Source organism: Cupressus sempervirens, chromosome 2 (genome assembly GCF_028749045.1).
Source record: "Cupressus sempervirens isolate cs-2001-9-10 chromosome 2, ASM2874904v1, whole genome shotgun sequence".
NCBI lineage: Eukaryota > Viridiplantae > Streptophyta > Pinopsida > Cupressales > Cupressaceae > Cupressus > Cupressus sempervirens.
The window spans coordinates 145029191-145043258 of record NC_143119.1 but is presented as its reverse complement, the minus strand read 5'-3'; the positions used below and the strand labels follow the sequence as shown (position 1 = coordinate 145043258).

General features: G+C 35.3%; 1 protein-coding gene across 6 annotated transcripts in view; it reads left to right on the top strand.

Annotated features, from left to right (window-relative positions):
* Positions 1-14068, top strand: part of LIG6 (DNA LIGASE 6) — a 332994-nt gene that overhangs the window by 180539 nt on the left and 138387 nt on the right. For 5 of the 6 annotated variants that reach the window (XR_016359817.1, XM_089812972.1, XM_089812969.1 and 2 more), the window contains one exon: positions 706-755. The exons of the other annotated variant lie outside the window; for it this stretch is intronic. Coding sequence is in view for 4 of the 5 variants with exons in the window: in XM_089812972.1 (XP_089669098.1) it covers positions 706-755 (50 nt within the window). In the remaining variant the exon portion in view is untranslated. The remainder of the gene's footprint in view (positions 1-705; positions 756-14068) is intronic. 6 annotated transcript variants of the gene reach the window in all.

Below are 14068 nucleotides of genomic sequence, written 5' to 3'. Positions count from 1 at the left end.
AGTGAGCATTAACTAATATATTTGTTTCCATAATCTTGAACTTCAGAGAAATTGTGTTTGGTTTTGTCAACATTCCAACCTGAATTTGTACAAACATCTCAATAGTTTCCTATCAATGAGTGGTTAGCGACAACATATTGCTCAATATCAAGGAATGAAATCAATGTGGCATAATTTGAGCTTGGATACAGATAATTTTCTACATGTGATTAAAGATGCCAGTTGGCCTTTTCTGATGGATATAGGCCTCATATAAGGTTTTATAGGCAATACTCACTGGACTAATATGTTATTCGCAAGCTTCTAATGGAATTTCCTAGCTGATTCATACATAATTCAAAGTTGATATTAAAATATATTTCTTTCTTCTGATTCAGAAGATAGTGAATAGGATACATGGCAGATCTTCTACCATTCTCTTCATTAGAAAAATGCGAGAGTTAATGAAATAATAATAATAAAAACCAAAATATTTGAGGTGGTAGCCTGTTTGCAAATCTCAAACTATAGAGGAATATCCATTTCTGATAATCTATGGGAATAGCTGAAACTCGCTAGGAAAGTGAGCGTGTGCAAGTTTGCAACCATTAACATATTATTTTATTAAAAGTGTGAATGCTTTTTTTAAGATAATCTTTCTTTAGTTGATTGTATCTTTGAAAATAATACATTGTAGTTTGACTTATTCTTATTTTCCTTTTGTAGGTTGACGTTTGCATTTTCATCTTTGACCTCATGTTTGCAAATGGAGAACAGTAATATTCAGAGACACTTCCTTGAAAACTTGTTTTGGTTTAATGCCCTATATTTTCTTGTTTATGTGCTTGCAACATTCTTTATTATGTTAGATATAAAATGCATTAAACAAGTAGGATTTGATATCATAGAGTACTGCAAAATTTCCATGTTTAGCTCTTTGTGTTTGAGAGAATGGCCCTGTACTTTATTGGTTCCTATTAGAAGCAAAATCCTTATGCAACTTCCCTTGTTTTTTAGCCATAAATTCAATTGAAGCATTGCTATTATAATCATGGACAATAACTTCTGTCAACGAGATAATGTCATAATTCTATGCAAGTTATTTTTTATTTTTTTATGTTGATCGGTAAAAGGCCGAGGCCAATAATTTTTATTAATAATTAATAAGGTTTTTACATTGTTCCTCCATTCAAATGAGCACCGGTAGGAAAGAACAGAGTCAAGAAACCTCCAGTCTTACCCAGGGACTTGTGTCCACTATAGATATAGACAATAATATAGGGGCATTCCCTTATTTATAATGCAATTGTGAAAATTGTTCCTTGTTTAACATAATATTTACTTCTTGATCTACCATTCTTTTGACAACCCTTGTATTTTCCCTTTAGTCAATGTTCTATTTGCTACTTTGCTTTCTTGTTTGAGTTCCTGTTTTATTTAGCCCGCAAAACAATTACCTCTAGACCAAGATCATTGTAAGTATTAATCGATAAAATTGAATATAAATTATCTATCTTAACATGTCATCTAGATTGACATATTGACAAAAATGAATGCTAGTCTATTCAACATTTAATTTACTTCAACAAGCAAAATTCATGAGATTTTTCATATAGTGACTGATTTTATTCTAGATTTTGATGTTGTGATTTAATTAGCACTATAACAGTGAGCATATTTACAACAAATAAAGATCATAAAACACTATAGTAAGCACTAGTGGTTTGGCACTCAGACTCGCCTCTGACTTAGAAAGTCAAAATTGGGCTCTGACTTGGACTAAGGACTCCGAAAATCAAAAAACCTATAAAATTCAAAGATTTTTAAGGAGTTATTATTATTTTTTCTTCATGCATCTTTTGGTCAGTTAACATCAAATACACAATAATTGAGATAAATAGAAGCTACTTAAAACACACACAATTTTGCATAGATCAATAAGTATAAAAGCGAATTTTTGAAGGAACAACTTTGAATAACATAATATAAAGTTTAAACATAGTATCACTGCTGAATGTCCACAATATTTATGGATTATGAAATCCATGGAACCAAAAGTAAGTTTGTAGAAGCCTCCTCCAAATGCTTCCTTTAGTTCCTCTCAATGCTTAAGTGGAAGCTACAAAGTTTCACAAACAATCAACAATTGGTATGGGAGAGCCAACCGATTTGCTAATTTTTCTCTCAAAACCCCAATATTGTTTTCTAAGTCTTTTCTCTCTATCACAAGCATTAGCAAAGGATGGAATGACCTTTTTAGGTCAAATAGATATTATAGAAAACACAAACAATACACTTAACCCTTTTATTTTATTATTTTTTGCACTTTATGAGTCCTATTGTTGGCGAGAGTCCAGAGCTCGAGACTAGGCGAGCCAAGAGAGTCGCTAGACTCAGCGAGTCCATGGTGACTCTACCAAGACTTTACTGAGTCTGAGGCCAGAGGCAATCTACCTCATTTTGATGGACTTTGATTCAGACTTGGTGAGTCTTGCTCTGACTTGCAAAGTCCCAGAACTTTGGTAAGGACATCCAACTGAAGTGTTAGGATTATGTTGATCCTTAGGGTAGCTATTTTATACTATCATACCATGAATTGGGGAATTGAGAATTATTCTTCAAGCATAAGTTTAATTTTCTTAAGTTATGAGCTCTAGTTTAGGTGACTTAGGTATTGCTTAGGAGAAAGTCCTCTCCATGTACTCCGTTGTTTGCTAATGTATCTGCTTCTTTGTTTCCTTCTCGATATATACGTTTAATACTAATATTGTTGAACTTATCGATTATCTTTAATGTGTTTTTAAGTTTGGAATTTAATATCCAATTAGGAGTGCTTCTTTTCCTTAATGCATTTATAATAATTTGTGAATCCCCTTCTATGACTAACTTGCTAATGCCCATTTCCAAGCTAAGATTTAGACCTTCGATCAAGGCCTCTAATTCTACTAGATTATTAGAAAGTACCCCTAAGGGCATGGTTCGTGTAATTATCCAAGAGCCTTTGTTAGAATGGATAATACATCTTAATCCAGCAGGTCCTAGATTGCCTCTTGAAGTCCCATCAAAATTAAGTTTTACTCATCCTACTAGAGGGGGTTCCCATTTACAATCCACTCTAGCTTGTTATTTTCTTTTGAGTAAACCATAGGTGGGTTAATTAGTTTGACCCCGTTTTTGTGCATTTCTGCATCCCACTCAAAGAAAGGACCTTCCTTTTGAGAGTTTCTAAGATTATTATTTCCACCTATATTATGCATGCTTCCACTTTACTGAGGAATGAGGTTAAGTTTGTACTTCTGTAAGCAAATATTCTTCTATTTCTCTCTTTCCATATTTCCCATAAGAGTATGGATGGGATATTTTCCATGAATTACTCTTGAATCTAGAGTTCCCATGTTTGGGCCAACTTTTTAGAACATTTATTAGCAAAGGGGCATTGGAACAATAGGTGTTCAGCCGCCTTAGATTCGTTCTCACATAGAAAACATGTTGAAGGTCCCTCAAAACCCACCTTGGTAAACCTATCATCCGTAAGAATTCTTTTTTGCTAAGCATCCCAAAGAAAGATAGCTGCTTTGGGAAGACATGCTACATCCCAATAGAGATTGAGAGGAATGTTTATCTTTTCCAAGGGCTGATAATTAATTATCTTTTCATATCCTCTTTTGACAGTATATTTCCCGCCCTTTGATGCACTCCAAATTAATTTATCCCTTCTGTCTTTGTGATTAACTTGTTTGTATTTTAAAAATTGTTAAAAAATTTGTTTTTCCTGAGTTGATAAATTTGTCTCTTTAATGGATTTCCACTTCCAACCACCATGTTAGTCATAATTAATTATTAGTTTGTAATTGCTTACATGCTGCCCCCACAATTTTATTAGAGTGTTTTTAATATTAGCGGGTAGATTAAAACTATCAGGTGAAGGCAACCCATCACATGAATCTTCCCAAAAAAGCGTATCCTGACCATGACCAATGTCCCAAGTAAGATTATTGGATATAAGCGGATAATAATGCATCATGAAACTCCAGGTTCTTGATCCTTTAGGCGGGTTTCTAGTTCAGAACAAAGATAAAGGGTTTGAGCTATTCAGATACTTGTGAAATAAGATTTTTGCCCATTTGCTTTCGTATTCTTGATACATACTCCAAACTAGTTTTGCTCCTAAAGCTTCATTTTGCTAGCTCCAATTTTTTATGGCTAGAACTCCATATTCTTTAAGTCTGCATATCTTGTCCCATTTGATTAATGTTTGTTTGTTGTTTTCTTATTCCTTGCTAGAAGAACGAACTTAGCTTACTATCTCACTTTCTTTTTACTCCTTTTGGAAGTGGAAGACATGACATCTGGTATGTAGGAATAGTAGATAAAACTGATTTAATCATGGTTGTTCTTCCATCTTTGATTAACCATTTCTCCTTCTAGCTTTGTATTTTCTAATCTAATTTTCAGATATAATATTCATGTTTTACCTTCTTTGATGCCTTTTTCTAGTATACCATTATATTGTAGATATTTCTTTCTATTTCGGAGGGTGTATTGAGAAAAAAACCTTTGATTTATCTGCATTTACTTTTTGACTTGACACTTCCATATAGGTTTCTATTATTTGTTTAAACTTCTAGGCCTCTTACATTGTACTTTCTCCTGCAAGGATGGTGTCATCTGTGAATAGTTGATGAGTTTTTTTAGGGACTTCCTTTTTTACTATGACTCCCTTGATTTTTGCATCTAATTGGGCCTTTTTTATGGCTCTACAAAAATGCTTCGGCAATAATAATAAAGAGGAAAGATGAAACTGGGTCTTCTTGCTAGATTTCTCTTGATATGCTGAAAAAACCTTCAGGCGTGCCATTAATAAGAAAGGAGATTTTGGGTGCTGAGATGCAATTATATATTAAGTTGATCCATTGGTGTGAAAAACCAAAGCCTTCCATGGTTTTACATAAAAATCTCCAATCTGCTGTAAGTATAACTTCATTAGCATACGTGGTTCCTTGTTAATTTGAGCCAATTGTATTAGTTCTTGGATAATAATTATACCATCAAATATTGACCTACTCGGTACGGAACCAGTTTGTTCTTCTAAAATCAGTTTAGGTGGTACTTTTTTCATCCTGCGTGCTAGAGCTTTAGAGAGAATTTTATAGATGTTATATAAAGCTATTGGCTTGAAGTCCCCTGGTTCCTTGTGTTGTGATTTTTTGGGGATTAGTGCTAGAATGGTATTGTTAATCTCAGCTAAAAGAGATCTTGAGTTTCTAGTTGCCTTAATAGCCTCGCAATGTACCAACATTTTTTGAAGAAAAAGGCTTGAAAGCCATCTGGATTTGGAGATTTGTCTCGGTTGAGGTTGAAAAGAGCTTCTTTAATTTCTTCTAAAGTGAATTTCCAATTTAGATATTTATTATATTCCACTATTAATAATTTGGGAATTGTGCATTTCATCTTGTTCAGAGTTGTTAGATTAGAAGAAGCAAAATTATTTAAGAGATCAGTATAATAATTAATGAAGACTTCTGCTTTTTTGTTTGGATTTTCGATTTGATTTCCAACATTGTCCTTGATTTTCGTAATTCTATTAATGTTCCTTCTGTTAAGAGTAGTGTTGTGATTTTTTTGTTTTGTTTTTCTCAGTTTTGAAAGGATTCCTCATCGGTTTATGTTCTTCTTCTATTTCTAACTTAACTGGAAAGTGGTCTAAACCTGCATTTGGAAGAATGATAGAATTGAAAGAGTAATTGAATGTGCTGAGATCTCCTTTATAAATGAATCTGTCGAGTCTTTTTGCTATATGGCAGAACTCTGTTATTCTGTTGTTCCATGTGAATATCTTGTTATTGGTAGGAATATACATAAGATTGTTTTTTGAAAACTGTTCTCTGAAATCAGTCATCACCTGCGTAATTACACAGGTGCCTCCTTATTGTTCTTCTATGAAAGATCCCTGATGGATGCCCTTGCTGATCTGCTATAGTTTTTAAATTAATAAACTATATTTTCCTGTGATTTCCTTGATGGTCTTTGAGAATAGACAGAAGTTGCAGAAGGTTTTGTTTTTTGTTTTGTGTTTTTTGATAGTTTTCACAATAGTAATGAATAATGAATAATAAATATGAGAGGAGACTGAAAATAAATAAGAGCATAGAGCCAAATCAGAATTGCTATAAATTGTACGAGGCAGATTTTTGATTTATAAAGCCAAATAATAAATCCAATGCAGTTCCAACGAGCTTACATCCAACAATGATGCCAAACTGCTGCAAATGGCAGCCCTAAGACCGCAAGGAATCACGTCCCAGCTGAAAGAATCGATCTGCAACGCTGAAACCATAAATTTGCAACTTGAATCCACAATAAAGAATGGCATACTCTATTCTTGATAGCAACGCACACTGTCTGAAGAATCCAATGCCAATAACTGCTGAGGGCTACGTCCCAGCCAATCCAGAACCTGGGGCTTGCGATGAAGAATTGCTCTCGCAGAGCCAATTCACAAAAAAAAGTTTTTCAATATGCAAAAGATGATCTTAGAATGAAGCTTCCATCTCCTTATAACCCCCTCTCAATTGCAAATCGAACCCTAAGTGTCTCCAAGTGGTGTTGTGTAGTGAAAATGTTATAATTTCTTATTTTAAAGTGGTTATGTTACTAGAAAATGACCTTTTTCCTCATAGATGGAATTCCATTCACTGAAATGCTCTGAGACCAAAGAGAAAGATTTAGAGAATTTTGAGACCTTTCCAACGAGCTATCACACCATAGGGTGCACATCCACATGAGGCAAAAAAACCCCTTATTACTCCAAAATGGCTAAAACTTAACCTTATTTAATTTATTTAATCACCAACTTAGGAAGTATTTAAATATATTAAAATTTTTCCCAAATGGTCCCAAAAGGCCCAAAATGACCAATCAAACATGAATATGACCTTGTCACCTGTCTGTGACTGATGCCGAACAAGATGGGTCAACTAGTAGTCCATCCCTAAAATCTAGGGATGCTCCTAAAAAGTAGGAGATTGCCTCAATCAACCAAAATTGAGTCCCAATGACTCTCCCTTGCTGTGTGCACCTCTGAGAGAACTGTCACTGTACTGGGAGTTCCTCCTAAAAATAGGAATGCCTCCTAAAAAATAGGAGATGCACTCTAAGTCTCCAAAACGTTCGCCGAGGTCTCCAAATGCCTCTTAGACCACTCCTAGTCAGTCCCTACAAATTAGGAATCTCTCCTAAATTGTAGAAAACTGTTGTCTACTGCTCCAAACTACTTGGGAAGCTCATGCATGACTCTCAAAGCCCCTGGGTTAGTTCCCTCTATGTTCTACTGGCCTATGGGAACCAGATAATAGACCAACCTTGCTAGAAATGTTGTCACTAAGGAGGGCAAAAATTGGGGACATGACATTCAAAGTCTATGAGAGCATTTGAATCTCCACCTAAAAATTAGTTCTCTGTTGGGTTGGTCTCCATGAAATTACCGATTTCATTCCATACTACTTTCTTTTCCACTATTGGTATTTGACCATAAACATTTATAAGCACGAATTGAGCTTCACTTTTAAAACTTTTAATTTCTCCCCCATACAACTACTCTTAGTCACTTGTGGTATAAAATCAACCTTCCTTGGATCCCAAATAATTCCAATACCTCCAAAAGCTCCTACTGATTCAACCATTCTTGTTTTCCAAATTCCCATTTTCTTGCTTAGTTTCTCTCCCCCTTCTTTATTTATTTCGGTTTCTTGTTAGAGTTATATCAGATTCAACTAAAGATAAATTGCACTTGAACAAGTGCTTTTTGTTGGGGGCATTAAGGCCCCAAACGTTCCATGTTGTGAGTCCTGGCACTGTGGGAAGGAACTTCCCCTTCCCTACATGAAGTAAGTCATTAATCTTCTTTTGATTATTGGCCATGCCAATAACTGTTCGTAGTTCGGCTAAGTATTTTCTCCACTTTTTTTGCTTTTTTTGCCACATTTTGGATGTTCTATACCTTCTAAGTTTGTTGTAACACCTAATTTATCTAGCTTACTACTTCTATTTTGCACACTATTCGAGATTGATACATATTCTTTATCTTCCTTTTCGTCTCTTATCTCTTGCATTACTTTGTCACTTATTCCTACATCTAGAAACTTCTCAACCCCTGTATTGGTAATGAAATTTAGATACTCAATTTGCTCATTTGGAGTCCAATTTGCTATAAACTTGTATTCTTTTTGATGTTGTTTGGAGTCCAATTTCCTCCCAATTTTGGATAGTATCTGCCAAATTCTCTTTTGCTCTATCTTTATCCCAATCATTAGTTACTTTTGTTGTAATATATATACCACTAATATAACTGGGAGGGTGGGGGTGTGAATCAGTTATATGAATAATATCATCAATAACAACTTTAAACAATCTTAATCATATGAGTGAAGTAAATTGAAACCACAACAAGATACTCATACACAATAATGCCAGATATGTTAACTAGGAAACCCTTGATCAAAGGGAAAACCCTAGTGGGGATGGTAGCCACAAGATTATGTACTAATATAAATATTCCTTATTAGAGGATAGACCCTGTTAGGAGTTTGTTACAAGATTTAGTACATATGAGTCCCTGCTAGGATATTTAGAATCCCTGTTTGGAGATTCCAACCTTGTTAGGAGTTGTGGAAGATAGCTAGACCCACTGCTCGAACAACTTTGAGGACAAGACCAATGAACCCACTTTCCAAATGATCTTTGTATTATTCCCTGCAGAATAATAGAACTGAATTGTACTTCGTTCCTCTATCGCTGTCCTGTCAACTAAACTTCTTTTCATCTTGTAACTAGATTACGAACTGTGCATCCAATAATCCCTTGGATCGCTACACACATTCAATCAATACTCTGCTCCTTTCCGCAATTCGCACTTTTATCTTCATAATTATTCCTTGAGTTGACCGGCTTTCCCAATCAATTATAATAAGATATATAATTAATTACAATTACCGTAGCACTGTCGCCTCATAGTCTATACAAAACTTTACACGTGCAACTCGAGGTCTTGCGCACTCGTTGACGTCATCACTTGATTGTCTTTTGTCACTGGTTGATTGCGCATCATCTTATTATATTTTGGCTAAAAGATATAATGCAAACATTAGAAATTGCCAAACAAATACTATGTTTTTGGATTGTTCACAATAAATCAAACACAATTGTCGTACATCTTCAATTCAGACTTCGTCCTCGTAATCATGTCATTAGGACACATCTAGGAACATGCTCTCAACTGCGCATCACCTAACCCGCAGTCAATTACTGCACAATATAAGATCTCTAATTGCTATTCTTCCAACTTCTAAAGAAACATTGCTATGTTAGCTATTTATTGCCAATAGCTACCCTAAACCCAAAACTCAATCCCAAACCCTAAACCCTAAACCCTAAACCCTAACACTTGTTGCTGTCTAAGATTGGAGTTTTGCTTTCTTCAATCATTTCTACTAGCACAGTTTTCCATTCTGCCTCAACATATTTATTGCCAATATGTGTGCGATGGCTTCAAGAACTTGAGATCGAGCCTTTTTTCTATGGTGAGTGAATTGTTGTTTCCTCTACTCATATGATTGCCGCTTTTTCAATCTTGGTTGGATAGTAGCTTCTGCATCCCATCCATTCTTCGCATACTTCATTTTTGCAAAATAAGGTTTTTGCTTCTCAATAGGATCAACGTCCACTTGCTTTGGAAATAACTTCTCCTTGTGTGTTTCTTAACTTGCTGCTAATGGAAAATCATAGATCAAACTGAAAATGTCAAGCTTATTTTCTATGGGAATTATATTCTAGATAGCGTACTTTGTTTTTCTGTAATAATAATTGTTTGTCATGCTATAATTTGTATTTTCTTTTTGCAGATGCATGTCTAACCACAAGAAATTTGTGCCCAAAATTGGTGAATAGAATTGTTCGATGATTCTCTCTATAGTTGCATATATTTTAATGTGTTGTATAAACTGCCAACTTCAAGATTTGTGATCTATGCTCTCCAAATTTTTGAAGTCTTTGAAACCATTGCCAAATTAGAATTTTAGCCCTTCAAAAGTTTTTGAATTCGACCTCAAATCTAAATGCCATTGTCTCATATATACTTCTAATTGCAGTTCACTGTTGTGAATGCTCATCTATGACCAATATCAAAACATGTGTTTGTAAAAGTTTTAAACCTTTTTATAAATCGCATATATGTTGAGTACTCTCAGAGGTAGGTTGATAGATAGATATAACAAGTGCAAGCTCTTTATTTCTGATTTCGAAGGATGTCTTCTTTGAATACTCGAAATCAAAGCCCTTTGCTGTCTTAAATTGATGAATTATTGCTTTCACAAGATAGTGTGAATTAGTGGTTTGATGAGGACTATAAATCCTTCCACTACTCCATTTGCTCGGCCTTCTCCACCGATTTCCCCTCATTTGTCTAGTTGAGATTTGCTTTCCGTTGCTTTCTTCACCACAAGAAGCAGGCGTTCTTTTAGATGTAGTGTAGACCACTCTGTGCTTCTCTCCAACAATCTTCAAAAGTCTTTTGGTGCACCTTGTATTCGTGCCACCCCCCGTCCTCTCTAGACCATAATTCCCTTGTTTCCCACACCTCTAATCTCTATGATATCCTCGACTAACACTGTCTTCAGCTCACCATGCTGCCGTGTTGCCACCTCATCATGTTCTCCAACATCGTTGACACTACTAGATGCATAAATTGTAGTAGGACAACAGATGAGGAAGGGTTCCAAGCAAAAATCTTCAAGGTTGGTATTACAAAATTGGGCTTCTTTAGCACAATACTCTTTAATAGAGTGGTTTGCTTTGGTTTTCTGGACTGTTGGTTATGAGATATTATCTATCTGATCCATAAGACCAGGCTGGTCTCAGACCCTAACAACTACAGGATCATCACGGTTGGGCATACTTTTGCCAAACTTTACGCCACCATGTTGAACTTTATTTAATTGAGGGAGCTTGACAAGCAATGTTGCTGGGGTAGGGGGTAGGCCAGTTTTCTTAGTAATTTCCAGAATATGGACCATATTCTAACTCTATAGACTATTATTTAGAAGGCTTGTCATTGCTCCACAAAAGTCTACTATTGCTTTGTAGACTTTTCCAAGGACTTCAACTTTGTTCCTCGAGTGACTCTCTTCAAAGTCTAAGGGACATTGGAATCTCTAAGACTCTCTTTGTGGCTGTTATGAGATTGTATGAGAGGGTTGTTGGTAGACACGAGTCCACACGGTTTTTCGGATAGTATATAGAGCATCATCAGGGTGAATCGAGGCTGTTCTCTCTCCCCTACTCTTTTCGGCATTTACATTGATGAGCTCAAGGCCTTTCTCTAGCATTTCACGCTCCCTAGTGATGGTTGCTACTTACACTTGGTTTTTATCTCCATCTTACTTTTTGCCAATGATGTGGTTCTTTTTGCAACTTGTCAGGGGGGGCTCCAACAACTTCATGTTGGGTTGGCCTATTTTTGTGACTTGTAAAAACTTGCTGTGACCCTGGCCAAGATCCGAGTGATGGTCTTCAATTGGTTAAGGACTTCACTTCTCCATTCCTAGTTTAGGGACACCATGATTGAGATCACATGTTCATATATGTACATAGGCTTTAGATTTGCAAGACCCTTTTGAGTTTGAGACTTGCAATCTAGCTCAATAAAGGGCTCGATTCCTTGGCTATTCTTGGGAGACAATGCTTCATACGTCACTTCCAAGATACCATTACCAAGCTGTCCCTCTTGCACTTTTTGGTCAGGCCGATTGTGTTGTACAACTCTATTGTATGGGACCCTCTCTCCTGATTTCTGATTCGATTTCAGTGGAGAGAGTTCAAATTCTCCTTGTTCGGAGCATTAATTAGATGACATCAGTCCACCCACCATATTAACATCTTGGCTGAGTTTGGGGCTCACCCTTTTAGACTTGAGATTGTCTTTGACTTGGTTTGGTTTGTCCATTGGCTTTGGAGCTTGGCAAACTCTTTTGAGGGTCATCACATGTATGCTTACTTGGTCTATTGCTTATTTGAGGTGGTGCTAGGCTCTGATCCTATGGAAAGAGCTTGTTTATTTTCAACTAGGATTGCAATGGATCATCCTCCCCCCTTGCAGTTGTTAATGTTGCTCTCGCTCACCTCCTTCCCTGTCAGCAAAAGCTTATTGAGGACTTCAGGCTTGACACCTACCAACTATATATTATCACGACATGAAGTAACCCTTTGGGGAGACTTTGCCCGAGGATGGCTTTCTACGCCGAGAACTATCTTGATATCCAAGACAGGGTCATTGTACGTACTTGGTAATTTACTCGCAATTAGACTCATGCCCTCTACATCTCTTTGGCCTTTAGAATGGGTTCCCATTGGTTACGTATGCAAGCTCACCACTAGATTGACAGACAAGATAGGATCTGCTGCCTTTTCCCCCTTGGGAAGGTTGAATCTGAGACCCATTTTGTTTTCCATCGCCCCATCTACTATGAGATCAAGGGGAGGCTTTACTACTTGTTCAGAGAGTGCTAGTCCCTTTCTTCATTTTTTCAGATATAGCGATCAGTGGTGTCTGACCCTATATCTCTAGGAGGCCATACAGTTTTGGATCAGACTCTGTAGCTTCTATTTTCGTCGAGACAAAATCTTGACCAACTCATCACCTCTTTCTTCACTCTTGTGCCTCTTGCCAACAAGACGAAACGGTCGCTTGACCCGCCTTTGGGTCACACTAGATGTAATGTCACCAATCGGGACATTAAATTATTGATTATAGACTTTTGTGATTTCCCTTCATAGATCAGATATCTTATTTCTTGCTTCTGCACTTCTTTGATTTGATTGTAGATTGACCCCTTTAATTTTCATTTATATTTCTCCATGTCTCTTATCGATGTATAATGTTCCTTATATACTTTTTTATAATAAAAGATGTCTTTTTGTTTGTGTTTTTATTATTATTTTTTAATGTTAATATTACGTTATTAATTATATATTTAATTTATTATTAAAAATAATAGTATTTTAGTATTTTAAATAATACTTAATTACCATATAATCCATCCTCATTTATCAATATCATTACTATAATATAATATGTTATTTAATATTATATTACAATATGAAGATTTAATTATATAAATGTTATTTTAGCGGGACGTGTCCGTTCATATTAATGTTATCAAACATTATTAATATGTTTATTATTTATTAATATTAAAATATTATTGTATTTATTATTATAAATAAATAATATATGATTCAATTTATATATTTGAATAATTGTTTAACCATTATTTATTATATAATTTTATATGATGATATGTTATTTGATTCATTTTATATTTTAATATTACTATTGTAATGTGATATTATATATTATTATAATTATATTTTAATTAATTAATTTATATTTTAGTTCTATCAATCTTAATCTTATTGGAATATGATAGTCCTCCCCTCCCAAATTTCCTTGTCCTCAAGCGAAGATTATTCATACATAACCTCCCTCATAGATACAAAACATGTATTCAGATACAAGAAGACCTAAAAGATTTATGGAGCATACATCTTAATACATAAAAACACAAAGTAGACATGTAGTAGACATATTAATGCATGAAAAACACAAACCAAACACATGAAAACATGATGCAAAGACGTGAATACATGAAAACACAAAGAAGACACGATGTAGACACATAATACATGCGCTCTTGATTAATGCCTTACTAGAGTTAAGAAGATGATTTGCTTCTTCGATAGAATCCTGCAAGCACAAGTTATCATTAGTATATATTACTTCATATCAACCTCAAAAGATGGAAGGAGTTGATGTTATCCAAGTTGCCTAGATGCCAAATGTGCAAATGGATTCCCTCAAAGTTTACAGGTCCAAGCCCATGTCTCGAAGGATCATGGATCTTTGACCCCTACCCTATCTTGGGACAAAGATCCAATTGCTTAGACTTAGACAAGCCCCTCCTTGGTAATATCACTACATTTTCTTATGAGTCGTATGGGAATAGGATAAATGTATATTGAATCATTTTATTGTTTC